The sequence below is a fragment of the Hemitrygon akajei genome, chromosome 13 (assembly GCF_048418815.1).
Source record: "Hemitrygon akajei chromosome 13, sHemAka1.3, whole genome shotgun sequence".
NCBI lineage: Eukaryota > Metazoa > Chordata > Chondrichthyes > Myliobatiformes > Dasyatidae > Hemitrygon > Hemitrygon akajei.
This window is the reverse complement of record NC_133136.1, coordinates 100,410,974-100,438,937: the sequence shown is the minus strand read 5'-3', so window position 1 is coordinate 100,438,937 and position 27,964 is coordinate 100,410,974. Positions and strand designations below refer to the sequence as shown.

The 27,964-nt window shown below is 40.7% G+C and overlaps 1 protein-coding gene across 3 annotated transcripts in view; it reads right to left on the bottom strand.

The window, feature by feature from the left end:
- Positions 1-6,565: 6,565 nt before the first annotated feature.
- The window catches only part of LOC140738078 (synaptopodin-2-like), a 143,240-nt gene continuing 121,841 nt past the window's right edge, over positions 6,566-27,964 (bottom strand). For all 3 annotated transcript variants that reach the window (XM_073065169.1, XM_073065168.1, XM_073065167.1), the window contains one exon: positions 6,566-10,051. In XM_073065169.1, coding sequence (XP_072921270.1) covers positions 9,491-10,051 — 561 coding nt within the window. In that variant the 3' untranslated portion in view covers positions 6,566-9,490. The remainder of the gene's footprint in view (positions 10,052-27,964) is intronic.

The following is a 27,964-nucleotide window of genomic DNA, read 5'->3' as shown; positions in this document are numbered from 1 at the left end:
TATAAGTGTGCACCTCTCTAAAGTACGAACAAAACTAAATGTACACAAGATCTCCATGGCTCTTCCATGTTTTTCTTTTAATTAGTTTTATGTTTTGGAGTTACAACACATAACAGTGCCGATGAGGAAGTTTTAAGCAAACATAAGACAATTACCTACCTGTTAAAGTGCACTGAGATGCTTGATTAAAACAAAGTACAGCGAGAAATGGTTGAGTAAAAACAAAGTGCAGCATGTGCTTCTTCAGGAAGACAGAAATGATCAAGTTTTTAAAAAGACAGAAAACGGATGAATTCATGGGTTCATAAACAGTGAAAATTGGGTGATAATCATCATAATTTAAAAAATGCAAATAGCTGGCTACATCTAAAAGATAGATGTGTTTGATTACAGTAAAGATATCTGGCTGATGTATACTGAGAGAAATGAGCAGTATTTTAAAGGAAATGGAATATCCAAAGAGAAATGAGTGCTAGTTTTGCTGAGTGTAATAGGTTTTAGAGCACACAGTTTGCTTAGAAGTTTGCTCCAAGCCAAACCAGCTGAAATAAGCTTTGCTGATATTGTGAAAGTGATTCAAACTGAAACCACTGTTGATTGCAGAATGCTTTAGGTTTCATGAGCATGAACAAAAGTCAGGAGAGTCCATTTCAGCACATGTGGCAGAATTGAAGCAATTGTTTGACCGTTGTCAGTGCAGTGAGAGATCATTTAGTGCATGGAAGCTTACAAGAAAGCATTCAAAAATGGCTCCTAACTGAAGCACAACTCACATTTAAAAGAGCAGTTGAAATCATTATATCAATGGAATCATCAGCCAGAGATGTAATAGAGTTGCAGTCAGGAATGAAAGCGAGTGCAACCAAAATTGCACCATCTAAACAAAACCCTGCCTGGCCAAACAAATTTTGGTACCATTGTGGCAGGGGCTCACATACACCAAACAATGCAGGTTTCAAGGTAAAACTTTTAGAAAATGCAACAAAGTAGGACACATATAAAGAGCCTGTCAGCCACACAAAAATAGACGGACTGCACAGGGAAGAGAAAAAAGATAAAAAAGTAAAGTTGCAGTTTCATAAAAGGCTCTGATCTGCATAATGCTGATGAAAATCTGGTAATGATGAGACTGACATGGGACTGAGTAGCCTAAAGGTTTACAATGTGAAAACTGACAATATGCAATCAGAATGGCTTACAGCAGAAGTGAAAGGCAAATAGATTAGAATGGAATTGGACACGAGCTCAGCTGTTTCTTTTCCTACATTGTGCTTGTATGTGGCAGCATTGTGGAGCTGAGATAACTACAACTTGATTGGAGATCCATCCCCAATTTGCATGCCACGTCCCTGTAATAGAATCAGCTGAAAGAGAATTAAGGAAGGTACTGGATGATGCTGCAGCAGTGTTCAAGGATGGCATGGGAAGACTTAAATACATCAAGGGTAAAATAATGTTAGAAGAGAATGCCACATCCAAGTTTTACCAAGCCCACACATTTCCTTACACCAGTCATGATGAAGTAGCCAGTGAAATAGATCACATGGAGGCTGAAGGAATTCTTTCCAAGGTTGAGTGGAGCTATTGGGCAATGTCAATAGTCGTAGTAGTTAAGAAGAATGGGTCTTTCAGGATCTGTGGTGATTTTAATATCACCATCAACTCAGTGCTGAAAGCAGGTCAATATCCTCTGCCTAGGATAGAGGATTTTTGCAAAACTTTCTTGAGGAAAACACTTTAGCAAAATGGCCTTAGCTGAGGCCTACCTGCAGATGGAGATGGAAGAAGACTGCAAAGTGTCCCTCACCATAAACACTCACAAAGGGCTCTGTCACTATAAAAAACTTATGTTTGGAGTAGAATCTGCACCTGCACTCTGGCTGAAAGGTATGGATCAGCAAAGCTGCCCAGGCACTTAGTGTCACCTGGATGACATTATTGTTACCAGTAAGAACAAGGAACATCTCCAAAGTCTCAGGCCAGTGTTAAAAAGATGAGAAGAATATGTGCTCAGAGCACAATTCAATTTATGTGAATTCATTAAACCAAGCATCACTTACTGTGGTCACACCATAAATGCAAATTTACACAAGTGTGCTGAGAAAATTCAAGCAGCAGTGGATGTTCCAAGGCCAAAGAATGTGTCAAAGTTGCAGTTCCTTTAAGGATTTGTCCATTACTATGACAGGTTCCTGCTAGCCTTGGCTACTGCACTGCACCCCTTGAGCTCATTACTGCAGATCGGGAGAAATGGCAATGGACGAAGCAGGTGGCTTTCAAAAGGTAAAGGAAATGGTGATGTCAGACACTGTACTCACACGTCGTGACCCACATCGTCCAGTGAAGCTTGCCTGTGAAGCATTGCCTTATGGAATATGTACAGTCATGTCACTTGTTATGTGTGATGGAAGTGAACACCCCTCAGTCTTTGCATCACGCTCCCTGACTGCTGCAGAGGAAGTTTATGCACAGATTGATAGAGGCCTTGAGTCTGCTGTGAAGTGTAAAACATTTCAACCAGTACCTGTATGGGAGAGAGTTCACCCTCATAACTGGCCATCAACCACTTACATCCATTTTCAACATGTTCCACTAACTGCAGCTGCACAAATGCAGAGATGGGCTCTGTTTTTTTTTGGAGGACACAATTACAAGATAGAATTCAATAGGGCAACTAATCATGGAAATGTTGATGTCTGGTCCCTTGGAAAAGGAAATACCTGAAACATTTACAGAAGAGGATACTCCCCTTGCAAAGTCTCCTTAATTCAAATTGAAAGCCTCCCTATTATGGTAGAGATGATCCAAAGGGAAAACAAAATAGACCCCATACTGTCTCAGATATACATGGCCATGGAGTTTTTACCAGTGCCAGGATGAACTTGCCTTTGATAGAGTTTGCCTTATGTGGGCATTGGAAGTTGTTGTACCATGCAAGCTGAGAGTTAAAGTATTTAGAAGAGCTACATGCCAGTCAATGAGGCATGGTCAAAATGAAAGAGTTGGCTCGAAGATTTGTCTGCTGGCCTGGGATAGATCAGCAAATTCGAGCAGCTTGCCATACACTGTTCAGCATGACAACACATCTAAAAGAAAGGTATTCAGAGCTGTCAGAACTTGGCTTCCAAAATGGCTTGAGTGTGCAGCAGAAATTCCAGTTCCCCCAGTTTTACCAATGCCAAGATGAACTTGCCCTTGACGGAGGTTACCTTATGTGGGGATTGACAGTTGATGTTCCATCTAAGCTGAGAGCTGAAGTATTGGAGGAGCTATATACCAGTTATCTAGGCATGTCCCTGAACACTTCTATGCCCCATCATGAACACCTTAAATGTCTCCTCTTCTTTCTCAACAACAGACCTGACTAGTTCCCCTCCACCACCACCCCCTTCCATCTAGAGGAACTGATTCTCACACTCAGCAATTTCTCTTTTGACTCCTCTCACTTTCACCAAACTCAAGGTGTAGCCATAAACACCCACATGGGCTCCAATTATGCCTGCCTTTTCATTGGCTACATGGAATAGTCCTTGTTCCAAGCCTTCCTCGGTAATACTTCCCAACTCTTTCTGCATTACATTGATGACTGCATTCATACTTGTTAATTTCATCTAACCTTGCCTCCATCTTCCACTCTGTCCTTAAATTCACTTGGTCCATTTCTGACATCTCCCTCCCCTTTCTCAATCTTTCTGTCTCCATTTCTGGAGACAAATGTTCTACCAATATCTTTTACAAATCTGCTGATTCCCATAGCTAACTTGAGTATACCTCTTTCCACCTTGATCACCGGTAAAAATGCTATTCCCTTTTCTCAGTTCTTTCATCTCCGCCACATCTGTTCCCAGGATGAGGCTTTCCTTTCTAGAATATCAGAGATGTCTTCTTCAAAGAATGGCATTTCCCTTTCTCCATCATTGGCGCTGCATTCACCTGCATCTCCTCCATTTCCTGGACATCTGCACTCACCCCTCTTCCCACTGTCAAACAGGGATAGATTTCCTCTTGTCCTCACCTGAGACCCCATGAACCTTCATATCTAACACATCATTCTCCTGCAAATTTGATCATTTTTAACTGGACCTTACCACCAAACACATTTTCACCTCTTGCCCACTCTCTGCTCTCCATGTTTCCTTCGTCCATTTGCACCTCCCCACTAATTTCCCTCCCTGCATATATCCCTGTATGCAACAGAAACACATTCACCTCCTCACTCACCTCCATTCAGGGCCTCAAACAGTCCTTCCTGGTGAGGCAATACTCACTTGTGAGTCTGTTGGGATTGTCTACTGCTTCCAGTGCTCCTGGTGTGGCTTATACTCAACACTGGTGAGACCTATTGAAAATTAGAGAACCTTCTGCTTTTTCGAGAACCTCCACTCTGTCCACAAAAAGTGCAATTTCATGGTGGCCAACCATTTCAGTTCCTATGCCCATTCCTGTTCTAACATGAACATCCATGGCCTCCTCTTCTAGGTTGGAGGAGCAAAACCTCATATCGCATCCAGGTAGCCTCCTACCTGATGCATGAACATTGATTTCTCCTTCTGGCAATTTTTCCCTGCTCCCTTCCCTCTTCTACTATTCCCTCTCTGGCCTTTTACCCCCTCTTCTGACCTGCTTATCTCCTTGCCTGCTCCTTTGCTTTCTGCCAGGGTCCACTCCTGTCTCCTATCAGATTCTTCCTTCTCCATCCCTTTCTAACTATCAACTCCCAGCTTCTTACTTCAAACCCATCTCTCCCCCCATCTGGCTTCACCTATCACCTTATAGATGGTACTCCTGCCCCTCCCCCCACCTTCTTATTCTGGCACGTTCTCCCTTCCTTTCCAGGTCTGATGCAGGGTCTTAGCCTGAAATGTCAATTCTTTGTCCATTTCCATAGATGCTGCTTGACCTGCTGGTTTCCTTCCACACTTTGTGTGTGTCGCTCTGAATTTCCAGCATCTGCAGATTTTCTTGTGTTTGTGATAGAAAAGGTGTAGAAGTTAATGGGCCAAAGGCAGGCGTATGGGATTAGTTTAGTCAGTATGGACAAGTGAAGATGAGGGGCCTGTTCCCATGCTGAATAACTCTGTGACTCTTCATTTACATTTCCTCTACCAGTCCTGTGCTCCCCAGCCCCACCTTCCCTATGAAAGAGGGCAGGTAAGCAGCCTGCTCTCTGGTAAAGAATGAATCCATGATCAAGGAGTTCACAAGAGTTGTCACAATTGATTGAAATTATGATATATAGACTCCATACTTGTGATGATTTATTATCCAAGGCCAATTAGGTCAATTTATTATCTAAGGTCTATTTAAGGGTGAGCTTACCATGTGCTTTGTGTAACACCATCGTTACTTACTTGCTTATATTAACAAAATTATCTTTGGAGGAAAACTACCGACTGTAAGCAAGCATATTAATCTTACCTCTAATATAGTATGCCATTTAGTTTACAACCTTCTTTCGCTTCATAATCTCCTCAGTTTCCATCTCTATACCTATCTGCTGATTACATCTTCAACTTGAAAGTGTCACCTCTAGATTCAGTTATGTCAGCTCCTATAAGCATTAATATATCATTTCCAGTATCATATTTCTCAGGACCAAATTTCAACACAACAGTCTACACTATTTTTTAGACCCTAGTCCCACAACTTAAATTTTGTTCTTAGGTTTCCATCTTCAAGACCTTAGGCTTTACTTCCTATTATTTTATTCTCATAAAATATTCTCGGTTCGGCACGGACTAAAAGGACCGAGATGGCCTGTTTCCGTGCTGTAATTGTTATATGGTTATATGGTAAAAATACAGAAAGAGACTGTATGTCTACCTATATGTCCCATTAATCCCTTTCCACCTCTCCTTATCTCCCTGTGATTGCATAATGCATTATGTCTTTGAATCTCTAATATGGGGATTAACTTCCCAGCACATATCTTTACTGGGAGAAAAGAATGTCCAGGCAAACTACTCTGCTGTGTGTCAATGGACTTGCACATTTGCTCAAAACTGAGTCAGGCTAAAATGAAAAGAAGTTGGCTTTATCTATGAATTGTGTGCTTTATTCTTGTTTATATATTTTCTAGAATTTTTCCCCCTTATGATATTCACTTATGCCATGTTACCTTTCAACAAGTACCACTGTCACTACTGTTCCATACATTACCAAAGTATTCATTTGAAATGTCTGTGCCTTAATAATATGAGTGGGAAGATTATTTGGTGGCAGGAAACAATTCTGGCTTATCTTGTGGTTTATCCTAATGTACATTCCAGTTGGTTTTAAGTGAAGTTTAGGTCCTTTACAAAGCAGAGTAATTTCACAATGGAATTGTATCAAAGAGCACCTTTTAGTACAAAAACCTCAAAATCGTATCTACTTGATCAGGTACTGATTCAAAAACATTTAGTTTTAAATTTTTAGCATTTTAATGACTTAAACTTTTAATTGAAAAAAAATTGCTTTTGAAAAGTGAATGTGTATGTGAATTTTATATCAATGTTTGAAATTTTGTGACTTGGCTAAACTAGCACATTAATTTTTTTGTAAAAAAAAAGGATTCTTTCAACAATGACATGACACCAAGCAACTTTATTTTGAATCCCTTCTGTAGTAGAAAAGATTTTGTAAGTCAATTGTACAAGTCAAATAAATGTTGTATAACATATTGTACACTTTTTGAATGAGCATAATAATTGACGAGTATTGCTGGTACCAAACTGTATCAGTCTCTGCCATTCCTTTGGGTTCATCAGATGTGTGAATAGGGGGAGCTTGCTTCATGGGCAACTGCTTGCTCTCCATATTACTGCCCAGGCTTACAAATCTAGACAGCTAGGACGCAGTATTCATGGTCAACTCTGAGTGACAGAGGCCTCAGACACAGACACAGATTGCAATAAAAGACAGAAAATTATGCCCACTTGCTTTTTTAAAAATGTGACATACAAATGTGACGTATAATGTTTTCAGTGTGCAACTAGTTCTGAGTTCTATAGTTCTCCCTTATGCAGTAAGTTAAGCATTATAATGTAACTGGAATTTTAATTTTGAATTTAAGCTATGCTATATAGGTAATACAAGGATAATAAAACAAGTGCACAAATTATAGTCAATGTAATGACACCAGAACTATTCACTTTTTATTATTTACCTGATGGATTGTGCCTTTGCACTACAATGTTTCTATGAGCTGACATGATGCTGAAACAAAACAAATGTGATGGGATTGAACACTGTGTGAAGGTTATGAAAGTTCACGTCATTATTCCCATTGTTTTCAATGACAGGAAAATAGAGATCATTGCAGTCATTTAAATTCATTTTTGTATTTTTTTCAAGTTACTTCGAAAAATGCTTGAAAAACACTTAATCTTGAAGTATTTTACATTATATAATGTTTTCAGACATTAAACAAGCAATGAATGTTAATGGTTTAAAGCAATATACTACAGGGTAAAACACATTAATTGATCTTTTAAGTGAATGCAGTTATTTATATTTATGTTAAATAACAGCAGTGAATACCTTGAATACTCAGTATGTTTATTGTTATTTCAAAGAAGAGACATTAGTTGATAAAGTGAACTAGAATGTGTTTGACTTCTCACGAAGCAGAAATGCATGAATCTTTCTTTTACTGTAGGTTAATAAATCAATGGTATATTTTTAATTTGCATAACCTTAAAAAAATGTTTTATTTAATTTTCATAACTCAATCACTTTTTTCTACATTCTAGCAAAGTAATTCGCTATTGTTACTTAACTCTCACCTCCCATCTCAAACCACATTACACATACTGATCATCCACTTCCAAAGATGTCCTAAATCTAAATACTGAAAATATTTGCCACACAATTCTCAGACATTGTTAGACATAATTCTAACAATACACACTATGTGTATAATTTGCAAAAGTCCTGTCAGATACACATGTTCATTTTTAGATCTGTTTCAAAATAGAGTTAGCTAATATTAAAGAAAATGCATTTATAGGATTTAAAATGAAATGTTTACTTGTAGTCGAACATGATTATCGCCAGAGGACTTCAATATAAAAACTCCACAATGCTCTTTTCTTTTGCATACTGTAGTTAAGAAGTTTGATACCAGATAATTGTAAATATATTCTGTAATTTAAAATTTTCATAGTCAATACCGTGATAATGTAGTTTGTGTAGAGCATAGTAAGCTTATTTAACAAACTTGCTTCTAATGATTTATTAATATCTAAAACAGATAAAATGAACATTTCTATCTGCTCAGTGGATTAAGTTTCATGAATTTATACAATTTAATAGGGTGCTGGGGTGGACATACATCTTTACCAAAGGAGGTACAAGGCACTCCTTCCCTCCACTAGCCTGCAGGTTCTGCAGGTCGCCTTGGACAAGGTGTAGCGCCTGCTTAACCCTCCAATAAGGGTCACATAAAATCACGGGAGCAGGTGGCAGATGGTCGTATGAGCAGCTGGTATATATCTCAAGTCCTGGCTATGTGATGACTGATGCCAAGCAGACCATCTCTGAAGAGTGTTGATAATGGCAGGGTTCACCTGTCTTGTAAAGACACTGTTCAGAAGAAGGCAATGGCAAACCACTTCTGTAGCAATTTTGACAAGAACAATCACGGCCAAAGACCATAATCAAACCACATGGCACATCATGATGATGAACTGGCATGATGTTCTGTATATTCATTCTCCAGAAAAGTGCTCACACAAAATACCAATTTACAAATTTTTGCATCCACATGTCTACATAAATTCATGCATTTCCCAAGACTAAAAATGATGTTCTGTTGTGCATTGCTTTCTTCTCACTTCATGCAGGCTGTCTGAGAGGACAAAAGATCACTTGTTTTCCTTTCTATTTTTGCAATGGTTAAAGATCCATACCCAAGAGATGGGAACAGAGGACCAACTATTTGCATGTGAAAGTACGTCTTGCCAGTTCATGTACAAAGCCATGAAAATGACCACAAATGTTCCCTAACCCAAATAATTCCTTGTTCCCTACATAATTCCCTAATCCTCTGAATTTTGCATTAGGAACTAAGGATTGTCTAATAGACTTATTTAGAATTGTTTAAATTTATTGTATTCATATTTGAAGTTTCTTTATTTTTGCCTGTCAGACCAAGGCAGTATTTTTTTTAATGAAAGTATCACAAAATTAATGTTACAGTTCACTGATCGATCAATCACATACTCATTTTATGAAAATACACTGTTTAGTACAACATTATTTTTGAATGGATGTTGTACAACATTCTTCATAAACATACAGTACGTATGGGCAACTTGCTGAAGTGAATGTGCTAAAATACCTTATATTCTGCTGATCACAATGGAAACCAATACTAAAAGCAATACCTGCCAGAAAATGCCTTTCTAACAATACTTCACAGATACTTTTCTCATCTGATTCTGCTTTTTTAATTTTGAGTTTGCTCTCCTTGTCATGCAGTAATCTTCATCATGAGAAACCACCTACTTTATCTTTGTTTTTTCCAGCCTCGTGGATAAGGATTATAATTCGAACCTGCTACTGGTTTTCCTGAACTTTCATAATCAGAGTATGCCCCAGTAGACAGCTCAGAGTCAGTAAGGGAGTGCTGGTATCTTAATGGCTGTTGGTACATTAAACTGCCACGAATGCTAGGTACTGGAGAGGAAGAAGATCTAAGAGGCGATGTTATGCTAGAGGGTCTTCTGACATTGAAAGCGGCCATGGATGAGTAACTACTTGGAAGTGGGGGGACATATGCCACTCGGGCTTTCCATTCCTCTGGAGGCTCGGGTAATGTTTTTTGACGTGCTGCTGAAACAATACTCTTTGCTATCGATGACTGGATATTTCTCTTGGAAAATGCTTCCTCCACTGAACCAACAGCGGACTGTGATGCAGCATCCCATGGAGTCAGTTTTTTCCATGAGGTTTTATCTGACAGAGGTGCTAATTTTTCTGCTGGCTGTCTTGTTGCTTGTGGTCCAGTAAGCCCATATGACAGTAGATTTTCTGGAGCTCTTATAGGTCTGAAATCTTTTGCCTGCATCTGTAAATAAGAAGCAATATATACTAAATTAAATTGACAAGGATAAGAAAACACAAGGGAAACCTTAATAATGTAATCAGCTCCCTGCAACTATGATAAATAAAAACAGCAAATGACTGCATACTATATATAGACCGACTAGTTGTGTTGAAATGTACTCAAATTGAAGAGCCCATGCTGAAAGTAGCCAGTACTCCAGTCATTGACAATGCAAGATAAGAACATATCTTTCATTGTTTGGCAGACCACTGTCTCATTTCCAACAGACTTCAAATGGTATCTAGTATGAACAGTATGATATAAATAATGAGTAATTTATGGATAACTTACCAAGATGAATTATCTACATGTGGTGTGAGTACTTATCAAACTTAAAAGTCATGCACCGTGTGTGTGCTACTTTTTAGAGAAACAAATTTAAAGTACGGTAAATATGAGTAAACAAAGTAACTTGCCCAGAAATACAATTGTTTATTGATCTGTTCTGCATTACGCAACTGAAATCATTCTTTTTATATCTAGAGCAAAAGAAAATCAACATCTTTCTGAAGTCGTTTTAAATCTGTTCATCCTGCACATTTATGTATTTGTTGTTTTGGTACAAAGGCAGCCATCATGATGTCATTCCTGATACAATGTTTCCTTCAGAAAATAATGGGGAGCTCAAACCATGTTCACCCATTGGAATCACACTGAACACGGTCAATCACAGAGTAGCCCTACACTGGGGCAATTGCCTGGTTTGGATGCCCTCCCACGCTTCCCAACCCCTCAAGCCCAACCTTTTCCATAGCACTCACTTCCCTAACCCCTCCCTAATTATGACCAATTTATGTCTAGGTCACCATCCTCTTGACACCACTGACATTGCACTAATCACCAGGGGCAACATATCCAAGCACCAAGTACTGGGTGTCAGCATCTCTCAGGGTCAGTCCTGGGCCCAACATATTGACGTAGTTGCAAAGAAGGCATGACAGTGACGATGTTTCAATAGGAGTTTGAGGAGATTTGATATGTCACCAAAGACACTCCCAAATTTCAGCAGATGTACTGTGGAAATCATTCTAACTGGCTGCATCACTGTCTGGTATTGTCATAAGTCGCACAGACACTGGAGTCCCGGAAACAGGACGAGACGGAACCCAAGGACGGGACGGGATGCAGCCTAGGCAGGGGAAGCAGGACCAGGACGAGGGACTGGGAACAAGGAGACTGGGGTGGACTCCGAGCCTGAGGCTGAACAAGGATCCAGAACCTGGGTCTTGCCTCGGGCTTGGACCCCCAAACCCAGGCAAGGATGTGACGAGGCTTGGCTAGGGACTTGAGGCTTGGGTCGAGGCTTGAGGCCAGAGGCTGCAGGCTTGGGTCGTGATTCAACGCCCGACTTATGACAGAACGATCCCCCCATTCAGGGACTGAGCAACACAGACACTGACGTCTAACTCTCGTCACCCTGGGGTCCCTCTCCTGATTGAACATCCCCCCCACCCGCCCGAGTCGTCCATAGTCATGGAGAGCCTCTATGGTCGCCTGGATGCTCCCATGGGGGGTGGGGGGGTACTGTGGTGGTTCAGTCCAAGGACCGTGGTCAGGTCTGCGGACTCCGGGTTTTCCGGCGGTCCCCTGCTGCGGTTGGACTTAACTAGAAACACCTGAGGCTCATATTGGAACTGGGAATATAAGTGGCCCTGGTATTGAGTGTGGTTGGGGGTTGTCTTGTTAAGATACTCATGGTACAGATGGCTGGTGGAAGGTGAGAATGGACTCTTGCCATCCTTGGGGCTGTGTTGGAGAACCATGGCTTCTGGGAGCCTTGCTGGCAGTAGTTGGAGCAGTCATTGCAGTATGGATTCAGCTGTTTCCTGGGCTAGCTGGGTGGCTGTCAGCCACTCCGAGCTAGGTAGGGATCTGGTTGCTTCTGTAGCCAGCCAAGGCTGTTGGCTGTAATGGCTACTTGGAGCTACCTTGATGCAGAGGTGGAACTGTCTGTTGTTCCTTGGTGTTTGTCTCTTCCTGTTCTTGCCCCTGTGGGGTAAGTCTGGCTGTTCTGCTGTTGCCTGATGAATGATCCAGCCCCACCTTGGTGTGGAGTTAGAGATGAGTCCTGGCTTGTCAGTGGATAAGTCCTGGCTCTGTTTGTGTACTGTCCTGTTTCATGTCAGTGTCCCCTTTAACACTTCTTTCTCCCTGATTATGCCCCAATTTCAGTCAATTGCTGCTAGTTACCCAATTACCATACATCTAGCTTTCATCAGAGACTGGGAATTAAATACAATGGTGACTCTATCACAGGTTGCCAGTTCGTTGGTCAATTCTCGTGTGATACTTTGTTCCCTGTTCCGATTAGAACTAGTAGTTCTAAGTTCTGCTCTAGTTCCTAGAGAGTCCCTGTGAATCCCGTCTCCTTGTCAAGATCCCTCTGGTTTCCTGCTCTACATTCAGGTCTATGCCAGTCTCCTTAACTGAGTTGACGTGCCAGTGTCCTGCACTTGGGTTCTCCTCCATTGCCCCCTGTGTAACAGGTATGGAGTGGGAGGCACTGCATAGGATTGAACTAAGCTGCAGAAAGTTGTAAACTCAGTCAGCTGTAATATGGGCACCAGCTTCCCCAGCATTCAGGACGTCTTCAAGGAGTTATGCCTCAAAAAGGTAGCAGCCATCATTAAGGACCCCCACCACCCAGGACATGCCCTCTCCTCATTGCTACCATCAGGATTGGGTACAGGAGCCTGAAGGTACACACTCAATGATTCAGGAACAGCTTCTTTCCCTCTGCCATCTGATTTCTGAAAGGATATTGAAACCCATGAATGCTACCTCACTACTTTTTTTTCTCTCTTTTTGCAATACTTATTAATTTTATTTATTTATATATATATATATATATATATATACATATACACCTTACCATAATTGCAATATACAGATGTTGCATAACAATGAATTTCACAACATATTCCAGTGATATTAAACCTGATTCTTAAGTATATAAACTAGAGTCCTGGTGCAGTCATGGCAACTTGGAGCTGAATGCCCTCAAAATCATATTGTTTTCAGGAGAACTATGCATTCTCACCACCCCCTCATCAACAACTCCCTGTTGGCCTTCTGCTTCCTGCACTGACACAGTGGAGTCCAACACCATCCTGAGGAAGGGCACCCAATTGTCTATCATGGGGAAGACTGCAGCTTACTTCCCATCTCCAGTTCCTGCACTCCCTCTCCCGTCAGGACTCTATTCTCTTCACTCCTTGTCCCATCAGGACACCCAGTCGTCTATCATGGGGCAGACTGCAGCTTACTAGACCCAACACTGAATTCTACAACTTGAAGTAATTTCAGTTCTAGGTCAGTATCAGCAATCCATCTGGAACATCAGCTCAATTTGTTTTTCCCTTTCTCTGAGCGTGGAGAAAATTCTCAGCTCGACTTGCCAGGCATGTCCTCTTGCTCTGCGTTTCCTAACTCCCGTTCTCACATTTTATCCCCATGGTCACCCCTATTTCACCCTATCAGAGACATCCCCCACCCTGTGCCTTTACCAGTTTCTTTTGTCTTCTTTGCAGTTTTGACCTGAAACCCTGACTCTTTTACTTCCCACAGGTGCAACCTGACCTGCTGAGTAATTTCAGCTTTTTCTGTGTGTCTTTAAGACTAGAATGAGTCTTTATTGATTCAGTACTCATGAGCTGGTCATAAAAGTCAGGTCAATAAATGCAAACAAAATTAAGATAATTACCCTACTTTGTATTAAAGAAACTATTTAAAGTGAAGTTAAATACATAGAAAGGAACATATTGGAAAATTGATCCAATATTTCTTTTGTTTCAATTTTTAAGTTTGTTTCCAAACAGATCAGCAATTACTCCCTTCATACATTGTCCTATATCCCATCATCATCCCTGAGGCCTGACATGGTCATTCTGTCAGAAACCTCGAGGCAGGTGCTCATGGTAGAACTGACAGTTCCTTGGGAAGACCAGCTTGAGGAGACATTTGAACGTAAGAAAGCCAAATACCCGGGAGCTGGGAATTTGAACAGTATCAAAAACAGAGGTGGAGGGCATGATGCAGTCCTATAGAGTTTTTGCTGACTGATCGCTGTGCAGAACCTACTCTCTCCTTGGCATTAAGCAGACTGCAAAGAAAAGAGCCATCAGGATCATCACAGGGGCTGCTGAATGAGCCTCCAGGTGACTATGGATCAAGAGCAGGACCAACACAGCTGGGTCACAAGCTAGGGCCTGATCAATCCTGGCTGGGCAAAAGTGCCTGATGTTAAAAAAGCCAAAACACCCAATGACCCCAGGTTACATCACTGATGTTAAGTCCCCATCATATTTCCTACCTCTGGTAAATTTAATAATATTAACTATAGAGAGATCTGGGGTTCCCAACCTGTTTTATGCCATGGACCAATACCATTAAGCAAGGGAGTACATGGATGCTAGGTTGGGAACCCTTGAGATACAAGAAATAAGTAAGCTAAGCATACAGAATGCATGATTATCCCATACTTTATACTTGCTAAATTTTGCAGTGTTAATTATTGCTGATGACTGTGCCCCCATGGCCCACCAGGAGAACCACCTGCAGACGACTGCCGACAAGGCAAACAGCCTCAAAGCTGTTCGGCCTGGCAATCAGCCTCAGTAAAAAAGATTCAAAGACAAATTGAAATCATACGTCAAATGGGCAGACCTCCAGCCTCGACAACTTGAGGAGTCCACAGCCGACAGGGCTGCGTGGCTGCCCCGACCAGAAAAGCTGCATCTGACTGTGAGGATGAGCGAAATCAGTGCCTTGCAGCAGCACGAGACCGACACCACAAAGCTGTGCATGCACCTGTTCCAACAACCGCCATTCCATGTCCAACCTGCAACCGCGTGGGTGTTTCGGCCTCCAGCCTCCGAAGCCACATGCATATCCACAGATGACTTCACAATGTTTAGTCTTCCTCGGACCCCGAGAGACAACCACCAATTATGGAGTACAATTTCCCAATTTCACTTGTAGTTTTGTACATCGGCATTGGTAACTATATATTTCTGAAAGTTCTAATGATTTGAAAACTTTGCATTACTTTGGTACATACTGCAAAAGCCTGAAACATCCCTGTATATTAAAATGATAATGATCATAAGCTGTTAACCTGGTTTTCTTATAATTTAATTGAAATAGAAACCCTTGTTCTGCAGGTACTGTATTTCACTGCTATGCCATCACATTAGTGGGTATAATGTCATTTTGTGGCCATTCATAATCTGGAATAAAATGTTTAAGGTGATGTGGAGAGCTCTGGTTTAGTTAACGTAAAATGTAAGTAAATATCCATTGAGTAGATTTATTTAAAACCTGGTAGCATAGTCACTTCTTAGGCATCTTTGAACTCGATTTAAATACAGAAAATTCCAAGCACATTGTGCCAACAATAGATACCACAAGAATGAAGTGACATCCGGCCTTTGTCATTATGAACCTATGGCTGCTTAGTTACCTCTCCATTTAAAATGTATGCTTGATTTGAGCCTGCTAGTCTTGCAAATGTTAATCAATCATGGCATCACAGATGTGTGATGAAAGATGTGGAACTGGGGTTCTAACAAAGTCTTACAGGAAGAAATAGTGGTGAGATTTGAGGCATAGAAGCCTAAGTAGATGGCCCTGGAAGAGTCTTTCTGATCTTCCTGGTTCCAAAGGACAAAGTAAAAATTTAGCTCTTAAAATCTCTTCTTATTCTGATAGTCGCTGACTCATCGTAACCTGGCGGGATTATAACAAAGGTTTTCTCAATCAGATTTGAGTTAAAATTGCAGCATGACTATTAACTCCCAATCCAGAACCTGAAGAAATATCTCATTATCTTGAGTAGATGCTTAAACATTCCCATTTAGAGGAACAGATTACAAAACAGGAATATCAGGAGCAGTTAGGAAATCAGAATAAACCACATTAGGCATTTTAATTACCCCCTTATCATTGCTACATAGAATTACAATCTTCACCCACTTCTCTCGCCAATCCCAAACATACCAAGTTCAGAGAGTTTAGTAATAGAACAATTCCTCATTTAGCTATAGTACTTGCAGGGGAATTTTCATATGGTTTATGAAGTTTCACTTGGATGCCACCCATGGCAAGACTGCAGAGTGAAATTTATAATCTCAAACTTGCCTACATGATTCCAACTCCCTTGGCAACTCCCTAACCACCCTTCAATGATAATAATCCCTAAATCATAAGTCCTGTTGTGACTAGTTGCCCTCTGGTTCTTAGTCCAGTAGAACAGTACAGCACAGGAACATGCTGAACTAATTAATCTTATATCACCCAATCTCTTCACAAACAAGAGAAAATCTGCAGATGCTGGAAATCAAAGCAGTACACACAAAATGCTGAAGGAATTCAGCAGGTCAGGCAGCATCTATGGAAAAATGTACAGTTGACTTTTTGGGCTGAGACCCGAGTCTTATCTTGTTTATTATTTATTGTAATGCCTGCACTGTTTTGTGCACTTTATGCAGCCCTGGGTAGGTCTGTAGTCTACTGTAGTTTTTTTCTGCGTTGTTTTTTACATAGTTCAGTCTAGTTTTTGTACTGTGTCATGTAACACCATGGTCCTGAAAAAATGTTGTCTCATTTTTACTATGAATTATGGTCGAAATGACAATAAAAGTGACTTGACTTGAGTCCTGCTGAAGGGTCTCAACCTGAAACGTCAACTGTACTTTTTTTTCCATAATGCTGCCTGGCCTGCTGAGTTCTTCCAACATTTTATGTGTATCACCTAATCTCTTCTGTCTGCACGTGGTCCATAGCCCTCCATTCTCTGCATAATCATGTGCCTATCTAGGAGCCTCTTAAATGCCTCTATCATATCTGCTTCCACTACCACCCCTGACTGTGCATTCTGACACCCACCACTTCCCATGTAAAAAAATTCTGCCCTGCACATCTCCTTTGAACTCCATTGCCCTCTCACTTTAAATGCATACTCTCTAGTATTAGAAGATGTCTGCTCTCTCAAGGACTCTCATAAGCTTATAAACTTCCGTTATGTCTCGCCTAAACCTCTGTCATCCAAGAAAAACATCAACTCTGGTTTGTCCAACCTTTCCTTTTAGCACACACTGTGTTCTTCGCACCCACATAACATCCACATCCTGCCTATAAAGGGGCAACCAGAGTTGAATGCAATGCTCCAGATGTGGCTTATCTGCATTTTACAAAGCAGCAACATAGCTTTCTTACTCTTAAACTCAAAGCCTCGACTAATCAAGACAAACATGGTATACCCTTTCTTTACCAGCTTACTACCTTATTGTCAGGGAGCTATGGATCCCTCTGTATAAGATCAATGCTGATAAAGGTCCTGGATTTAACTGTAAACATTCCAACAACACTTAACCTTCCAAAGTGCACACCACACAAGCAAATTGAGAGTGCTGTGAATTCAGGAAAACATGTGAAGATTCACATTTCTTAGTGAACTGACTGGAAAGTCTTATTGCTAAATAAGTAAGCAACAGACACACAGTGAAAGCATGAAACTCAAATCTGTAGGAATAAATAGTGGGCAATATATGGAAAAAAGGTGATAGACATAATTAAAGTGATTGTTTGGTGCATACACAAACTCAAGAAGCCCACATTGTTTTGAATTATGGAGATGCCTACAATCACGCATGCAGAAGGCATTGCACCATCATGTCTCAAAAAGTCTCAGTATCACACACAAAATGTTGGAGGAACTCAGCAGGCCAGGCCATCTATAGAAAAAGAGTAAAAAGTCAATGTTTCGGGCCGAGACCCTTCATCCAGCATTTTGTGTGTTGTTGGATATCCAGCATCTCCAAATTTCCTATGTTCCAACAAATTACAAGGATTGCTGAGGTGTTACTACAGGATAATGACAATGTCTCTGCAGGGTCATTATCTTTCCCCTCTCAGGGTGATTTTATTTTTCTTTTTTCTGTTCAATTGATGCTAAAAAGGTACTTGGACAGATCATATCGATAATTTAACCAAAATAGCATTTAAACATGCAAAAAACAGTATCACACAACTAAACTTTGTAGCTCATTAAAAGAAGCATATGAAAATTTGATAATTATACATTAATTAACTGAAGACCAACTTTTATGAATTAATTTGCACATCTATTTTACTTCAAAATATATCATTCTTAATAAATAGATTTTTTTTACTAATAATACACAATATTTAATTCCTGCATCTTTTGGAAAGAACCAAATGCTGAGATGTCTGACTCATGGCATTGCAATGGTTAAGCTTCAGTTTGTAGAAAGCCGAGTTTTACATTGTTTAAGTATCACAATGGAATCTGAAAGGTAATGGTGATACTGTTTAAAATTTTCAAAGCAAACAATTAATTCTAATTTTTTGCATACTGGCATGGGTGGGAATCATTCTCCAGCAGTTAGTCCAGTATTTCTTGTTTAGAAATGATTGGCAATGATGGCGGAAAAGGAAATGTAAATCATAATTGCACTTCCACTTCACCCTTCCTGAGGGAAAAGATATTGCCTTTCAGGTCAAAGGAGATAAATGATATCTGAACAATTCTTGTAGGAAGGATTTACAGCTAGAACTAATGACTTGGCTCGGAGCAGTGACTTGGCTGCTGGCAGTTGTGCTTACAAATTAGAAGTAGGCAAGGAATAAAGTTTAGAAGTCTCCAATTAATGGGCTATCAGAGAGATTGGTTATTGGATCCCAGCTGTTTGCCATTTATAAGAAGAATTTGGCTGAGGGGATAAGGTGTCATATTTGCAAGTTTGCTGATGAAAACCATGCTGAATGGGAGAGGGCTCGCAGAGGATATGCACATTAACACATGAGGCACATTTGATGTTTCTGGGCCTGCATTCAGTGGAGCTCAGCAACATGAGGGGTGATCTCTGTCCTGGATACTGTAAGAGTGGAGGACATTCCTTTCCATTTGTGGGAAGGCTACGATCCAAGGGCACAGCTTTAGAATAAAATTACATCCCTTTAAAACTGAGATGAGGAGGAGTATTTTTTTTCAGCCAGTGTGCTGAACCTGTGGAATCTTTTGCCACAGAGTGCTATGGAAACCATGTTGCTGGGTGTACTTAAGATAGAGAATGATAGGTTTTTGTTTAGTAAGGTTGTTAAGTTACAGAGAGAAGGCAAGAAGGTGGGTTTAAAAATATCAGTGCAATTGAATGGCAGAGCAGACTCGATGGGCCATATTGCTCAATTCTTCTCCTATATCTATGGTCTTTTAGCCTAAGCTAAGTGAATGGGAGAGAATGTAGCAGAAGCACCATAATTTAGAAAAATGTGAGGTCATTGATGTATTTGTGGGGGAGAAACACAGAAAAGCAGAGGTGATTATAAATGGTGATAGTCAGATAAGGATGATGTTCAATGGGATCAGGTGTCCTTTTAAATGCCACTGAAAGCCAATGTGCAGGTGGATCATCTGACTTGAAATGTGAATGTTAGGGTAGCCTTTATTACTAAAGCATTTGAGTAGAGGACTGGAGAGGTCTTAGTGCAACTGTATAGGGCCTGAGTGAGATCACACCTGGAAAATTCTGTACAATATTTGTCTCCTTTGCTGAGAAAGAATGTACGTGCCACACAACAAGAGCAATGAGGATTTTCCAGACTTGTTATGGGGATGTTGCGTATGCCAGTTGAGGAAAGATTGAGTAGACTGTGCTTGACTTCTCAATGAAATTTTGAAGAATGGGTGGAAATATCATTGAAATGCACATAATTTCTACATGGCTTGAGATGCTGGTTGCAAATGTTTCCTCTAGCTGAGGAGTCTAAAGTAAGAGAAGGGTGGTCTAGGACTAAGATGAGAAGAATTTAGTTTTTCACTCTCTGAAGGCCAGAAGGCTGTTGAAGCTCAGTCTTTGATATTGAATATGAAAATGGATAGATTTATGCATATTTAGGGGTTAGCGCAGGAAAATCTGATAGAAGATTACAATGACCTTGATGAAAGGCATAAATGGATTATTTATGCTCCTGTCCTTAAGTTATTATGTTCGTGTCTATGAGACCACATTCTAAATAGGGATGACAGATGAAAATGAACGAATCTACAAAATGAGCTCTGCGGAACACTGTAGTCTTTAGCTGGCATCAGCAAGAATTATTGAAGGCCTAAATAGTCACTACAGATAGGCAGATAAATAAACGTAAAATTGTTACACAGGAAGAAGGGAGAAATCTTAACCAAAAGCCCAAATTAAAGCTACATTAAAGATAGTAAAGCATGTCTACAATGGAATGGCATAAGACAAGTGGGAAAAGACAGAATGAATGAAAGGAAAAATGGGCAGCAAAATGGGGCAAAAGAGTCTAGACTGGCTGGAAAATGAACAAGGAGGGTCAACACTGGATTAGTCAAAACTATAATGTCAATAACAGGAAGAACAAATGGGATAATTGCTTGGGGCCTTCCTTAAAACCTTTACAGATTACTGATGCCCAGAAATTGGAGCACCTACACCTTCTCCCTCACTACCATTCAGGGCTACAAACAGTCTTTCCTACTGAGCCGACACTTGACATGCAAGTCTACTGGGATCATCTACTGTATCTGAGGCTCCCAGAGAGGCCTTCTGTATATCAGTAAGACCCGATGTATATTAGGAAACTGCTTCACCAAGCACCTACGCTCCATCCACCACTAAAATCAGAATCTCTCAGTGGCCGCACATTTCAATTCAACTTCCCATTCTCACTCCGACATATCAATCCATGGCCCTCTCTACTGTGGGGAGGAAGCCACACTCAAATTAGAAGAGCAACACCTTATATTCTATCTGGGTAGCCTCCAATCTGATGGCATGAACATTGATTTATCAAACTTCCAGTAATTGCCACCCGCCTCACATTCCTCATTCTTGTTTCCCTCTCTTACTTTATCTCCTCACCTGGCCGTCACGTCGTCTGGTGCTCCTCCCCATTCCCTTTCTTCCATAGTCTTTTGTCCTCTTCCATCAGATTCTCCCTTTTCCAGCCATAGAACATACAGCACAGAAGCCGGCCTTTTGGCTCTTCTGCCATTTTTCTGCCTAGTCCCACTGACCTGCACCTGGCCCATATCCCTCCAAGCCCCTCTCATCCATAAGTTTTTCTCATTAAGTTTTTCTTAAATGTCAAAAGTGAGCCCGCATTCACCACTTCATCTGGCAGCTCATTCCACACTCCCACCACTCTGTGTGAAGAAGCCCCCCTAATGTTCCCTTTAAACTTCTCCCCTTCACCCTTAACTCATGACATCTGGTTTTTTTCTCCCCTAGCCTCAGTGGAAAAAGCCTGCTTGCATTCACTCTATCTATACCCATCATAATTTTATATACCTCTATCAAATCACCCCTCATTCTCCTACACTCCAGGGAATAAAGTCTTAACCTATTCAACCTTTCTCTGTAGCTCAGTTTCTCAAGTCCCGGCAACATCCTTGTAAACCTTCTCTGCACTCTTTCAACCTTATTAATAACCTTCCAGTAATTAGATGACCAAAACTGCACACAATACTCCAAATTCGGTCTCACCAATGTCTTATACAACCTCACCATTACATTCCAACTCTTATACTCAATACTTTGATTTATAAAGGCCAATATACCAAAAACTCTCTTTACAACCCTATCTACTTGTGACGCCACTTTTAGGGAATTATGTATCTGTATTCCCAGATCCCTCTGTTCTACTGCACTCCTCAGTGCCCTACCATTTACCTTGTATGTTCTACCTTGGTTTGACCTTCCGAAGTGCAATACCTCATACTTGTCCGCATTAAACTCCATCTGCCATTTTTCTGCCCGTTCCTCCAACTGGTCCAAATCCCTCTGCAAGCTTTGAAAACCTTCCTCACTGTCCACTACACCTCCAATCTTTGTATCATCAGCAAATTTGCTGATCCAATTTGCCACATTATCATCCAGATCATTGATATAGACGACAAATAACAATGGACCCAGCACTGATCCCTGTGGCACACCACTAGTCACAGGCCTCCACTCAGAGTAGCAATCCTCTACTACCACTCTCTGGCTTCTTCCATTGAGCCAATGTCTAATCCAATTTACTACCTCTCCATGTATACCTAGTGACTGAATCTTCCTAACTAACCTCCCATGCGGGACCTTGTCAAAGGCCTTACTGAAGTCCACTGCCTTCCCTTCATCCACTTTCCTGGTAACTTCCTCGAAAAACTCTAATAGATTGGTTAAACATGACCTACCACGCACAAAGCCATGCTGACTATTTCTAATAAGTCCCTGTCTATCCAAATACTTATAGATCCTATCTGTTAGTATTTCTTCCAATAATTTACCTACTACGGATGTCAAACTTACCGGCCTATAATTTCCCGGCTTACTTTTTGAGCCTTTTTTAAACAACGGAACTACATGAGCTATCCTCCAATCCTCCGACACCTGACCCGTGGATATCGACATTTTAAATATTTCTGCCAGGGCCCCTGCAATTTCAACACTAGTCTCCCTCAAGGTTCGAGGGAATACCCTATCAGGCCCTAGGGATTTATCTACTCTGATTTGTCTCAAGACAGCAAGCATCTCCTCCTCTTTAATCTGTATAAGTTCCGTGACCTCACTACTTGTTTGCCTTGTTTCCATAGACTGCATTCCAGTTTCCTTAGTAAATACAGATGCAAAAAACCCATTTAATATCTCTCCCATTTCTTTTGGTTCCATACATAGCCGACCACTCTGATCTTCAAGAGGACCAATTTTATCCCTTACTATCATTTTGCTCTTAACATACCTGTAGAAACTCTTAGGATTATCCTTCACCCTGACTGCCAAAGCAACCTTATGTCTTCTTTTAGCCCTCCTGATTTCTTTCTTAATTATTTTCTTACTCTTTTTTTTACTCCTCAAGCATCTTATTTCCTTCCTGTTGCCTATACATGTTATACATCTCTCTCTTCTTCTTTATCAGAGTTCCAATATCCCTCGAGAACCAAGGTTCCTTATTCTTATTCGTTTTGCCCTTAACCCTGACAGGAACATACAAACTCTGCACTCTCAGAATTTCTCTTTATCACTTTCACTAATCAACTTCCCAGCTTGTTACTTCACCCCTCTCCCTCTCTCCTGGTTTCACCTATCACCTACCACCTTGTACTTCTTCACATTCTTATCCTGACTTCTCTTCCCTTCCAGTCCGATGAAGGGTCTCAGCCCAAAACATTGACTGTTTCCTCTTTTCCATAGATGTTGTCTGTCCTGCTGGGTTCCTCTAGCATTTTGTGTGTGGCGCTTTGGATCAATCAGTGCCTGTTTTCTAAAGGGTAAATTGTATAGGCATTCATTTCTGGATAAAATTGTACCCACTGGGAAAATTGGACTGAGCATTTCCATCTGTGATTCACCCAGAGTATCCGATATTTTCCAGCATAGTCACACACTGAACGAAATCACTAATCATCTTTTCTCTTTTACAGGCATAAACTGAAGTCATTGGTGCAACCTACAAACTTGGTTGATTAAACAGAAATCAGCTCGAGGTATATCACATTTTCAATGACATCCATTCAGAGGGGCAAGCTGCTGACATTCAGAGAGTTGACTGGATACTACACAGCTCACTACACAGCTTCAGCTCCTTCTGAAGTTCAGAGGGTGTTGCAATTAGCAAGGAATTACATTCGTTCAGTGGATCTCTTCCTTTCATCTTAGACAGTCCTTTGTGTGAGGATGTTTTGCTTCTAGTTCTATTGTGACTGATGTCATGTGAGTTTCATAGACTGTGGCAGTAGAAGTGGTGCCTTCATTCAGTCATTTACTCTAGGTTTCAATGTGCTTCTGATGAAAAGAGTCATAATTCTCAACACTCACAAATCTTCACAAAGAGAAAATCTGCAGGTGCTGGAAATGAAATACTGGAGGAACTCAGCAGGCCAGGCAGCATCTCTGGAAAAGAGTAATCAGTTGATGCTTCAGGCTGATACCCTTCATTAGGACTGGAAAAAAAGAGATGAGAAGTCACGGATCTTTTTTCATTGTATATCAAATTTTTCAGAGGCCCTGAGAACATACTTGAAGATTTTTAAAAATTTCTCCCTGGCAATCTCTTACAAAGACAAAGCTAAGAGCAGTGTTCGTGTTTCAGGAGCCCAGTGCCTGGTATGCTAACAAAGTGGCCTGCCCATTTTAGTTGGATAATTAGACCCTCTGTGCTGGGGATGTCCTGGGAAAGGACACTGGCATTGATTTGCTAATCTTGCTGCTGGATTTAGAATAATTTGCAGACAACATTGGTGTTACCACGATTTTTTCTCTGTGCCTCTGTAGATGGGGGTAGATACAGAAGACTAAAGTCTCCCACTATTGTATTCAGGAACCTCTACTTCCCCACAACCATCAGGCTCTGAAGCAATCTGCGCAAGCCTAGTCTTACCTCAGCAACAGAAATCCACGGGCCACCTCTTACACTGCTATTGACTTGTTGCCGAGGGAGATTTTTTTGGCATTACTGTCCTGCTTGGCACATTCTTTTTCTTCTCTTCATTGTCATGCAAGTTATGTTTTGTGTGTTAATTGAAACGATATGCTTGTGATGCTGCTGCAAGTTTTTCTACTGTACCTGTACCTCAGTGTATTTGAGCATGTGACAATAAACCCTCCCCAGCAGCGTTAGCAAACCTCCCTCCTAGGATATTGGTTCCCCTCTGGTTCAGGTGCAACCCATCCTACAGGTACACCCCTTCCCCAGAAAAGGTGCCAATGATCCAGGAACTCGAAACCCTGCCCCTGCACCATCTCCTCAGCCACTCATTCATCTGTCCTATCTTCGTGTTAGAGGACTATAAAGATAAAGGAAATACATCTACCATTATCTAGTACCCTTTGAGATTTTATGCATTAAAATGCTTTGCTACCAATGAAATACGTGAAATGTAGTTACTGTCGTAATGTGGAAAACACCGCACCCAACTTGCCCACAAGTTACCACAAACAATGAAGGATAATTGTTTTATTTTAATCATTGATACTGACCGGATGGTAACTGTTGTATGGGACGCCAAGACTAACACACCTGCTTTTCTGTGAAATAGTACCATTCCAGGTGGGAGCACACAGCTTCAGCTTAACATCTTACAAGACAAGGCTCTAACAAAGAAGCATTCTTGCAACGCTGCACTGCCAGTTTAAAGTCTCTCAAGCAGTCTCAGAAACAGGAAGGCTCCAGCTTACACCGAGAGAAGGTAAACATTGCTTGTTCTGTAGTGTCATAACACATCAAAACATACTGCTGACCATGACTAGAAGTATCCTATGAGAATGCGTCCTGAGGGAACCTAGTGGGCCGTACAGCATCTGTAGAGGGAAGTGGATAGCCAACATTTCAGTTAAAGATGAATGGAAAGAACAGAGGGTTGGCAGCAAGTACAAAGAGGTGAGGAGAAAGGGGATCCAGATGAGGAGGGGGTGATGGACAGACAGAGGAACGAGGAGTGGAAGGTGACAGCTGGAGACAATAAAAGGCAGAGAGGAAAGTGAAGCAGGGAAACAAACGAGGGAGATTTGGGGGAGGGGGCAGTGCAAGGTGTGGTCCTGTGTAGATTATAAGGAAAGAGGAAGGGACAGAAAGGGAGCAGCCTGTATGTAGTTGGAGAATCCAATGTTCATGTCATTGAGTTCTAGACTACACAGGTAGAGCAAGGCTCTCTTCCTCTAATTCGCACTTGGCCGCAACCTAGTTGTGGAAGAGGCCAAGGACAAACAGGTCAGTGTGGGAAAGTGGAGGGAACGAAAATGGCTTGTAACCGAGAGCTGCAGCCAACCATGGTGGAAAAACACAGGTGTCTGGCAAAGTAGTCACCTTGTCTGTATTTGGTCTCACTGATATAAAAGAGGCTACATCGAGAGCGCCGTGCAATAATAAACAACTACTTATTCCGCACTCAGGTCTGTGCTTCCAAATGTTGAATATAGTTAAATAGATAATGAATAAACTTCTAGTTGCAAAATGTATCAAAAGATGATAGGGAAAGTAAAGTGCAGGGATATGGCATTGAGGTCAATAATCAGTTTTGCCCTGACTAAGTGGTAGAGTTGTTATCCATGTTAATTCATTATTTTTAAATTCTACTGTATCAAACAGAAACTCTGTTCAATCTCAGCTCTTTTCTCTTTTCAGTTAGGTCAAATACATCCATCTTAATCCAACCAGCTTTTTCCTTAGAGATATTACACAGTATTTCAAAGCAGAAGTTTTGTCTGTCCTCTGAAACTTTAGTTTTCTACATTCCATTATTTTGTTGGCTATAGCCTTTCTTGCCTGCCTTTGTCCCACATGTTTCTCCACCCCTTAATTAACTGTTGAAACTTTAGGATAAACCACTGCTTATTAAATCAAGGGAGAATGTTTGAATCATACACAAGGAATTTGCTTCTTCTGTCGTGTAGCGGGTCAATGTTGCCACCTTGAGGTGGCACTATGGATGATAAACCTTAAGTAATTCACATTGTTTCAGCTTTGTAAGATTCATGAGTTCTAATCTATCCCAAAGTGGTTCACTTGTGCAATGATGAAGCGCGTTGGCTGTCTGTAGTGTTTCACTGACACAGCAAATGAACTTTCGTGGAATGTGTATTTCATTGCTTTTGTGTCCCCTTGCTGTGTGATAATAAGCAGTTAACTAACTAGTGATACATAATTTCAGCCACATTGGAAGGGATCTATTTTGTTTTTGGCTTGTTGAACAGATGTTTCTCACTTTTGAAAATTGCACAGTAACTTTGTTGGAAAACATCTGGCCATATTATGCCAAGCATCCAACTTTTCAAAGAGCAAATTCACAGCTCATTGTGATGATTAATATTTCTTTCATTTTACTGCCACACACAGTGGGACGTTTAGCCTACATTTTAAGCCTTTCTGGGTTCAACAAACTAATGAGCGAAGTGAAATACTGGATAATAACCCTAAAATTTTCCCTAACTTTTAGTGAGACTATAAATGACTCAAAGCAGATATTACTATCTTAGATTATGGTATTATTATTAATGACAATTGATGGATTTTGCTATATATAACACAAGACATGTAAATTACCTTCTCTGTGGGATTTCAGAGGATATATAATACAGATAAAGCCATTTAACCCAGCCAGTCCATGTCAATGTTTAAGCTCCAATCAAATCTCTTCCTATGTTTCTTCAGATAAATTGATCAATGTAACCTTCTAGGTTTATTATGAGCTGGTATGGTTTCCTGATAAATACATCAATACAGTTCACTTTAACCACTCTCCATTGTAGCAAATTCCACATTCTTACCACTCTTTGGGAGAAGAAGTTTCTTTTGAAGTCTCTATTGGATTATTTTGGATACGAATATAAATCCATGACGTCTTATTTATACTCTTCCTCTTAAGTAGAAACATTTGCTCTTGTATCCATTCTCTCAAACTCTTGCATTACTTTCAAGTCCTCTATTAGGAATTCACAGAATCATACACTTAGTCAATGCATCAGATTCTTCCATCATAATCCATCAGTACATTCTGTCCCACCAGGACAGGCTTACCAGATGAAATGGCTCAAAAGTAGACAGGCAGAAACGAGAAACCTGAGGAGCCCTCAATGTTGTCTCCAGACACCACAAAGTCTGGCATCATGTCAAATATGGGCAAGGAAAGCTTCCCCTGATTACCACTTACTGTCTTCCTTCAGCTGGTGATCAGTGTTCCTTCATGTTCAACAACATTTGAAAGAAGCACTGAAAGTTGCAATGGCCCAGGATGAATGCTAGGTGTGGAACTTCAGTGTCCAGCACTAAAAATGGCATAATAATCAGGGTAACCAAGTCTTGAAGGACAATGTTGCTGGGCACATCAGCAACAAGTATGAACAAACCATGATG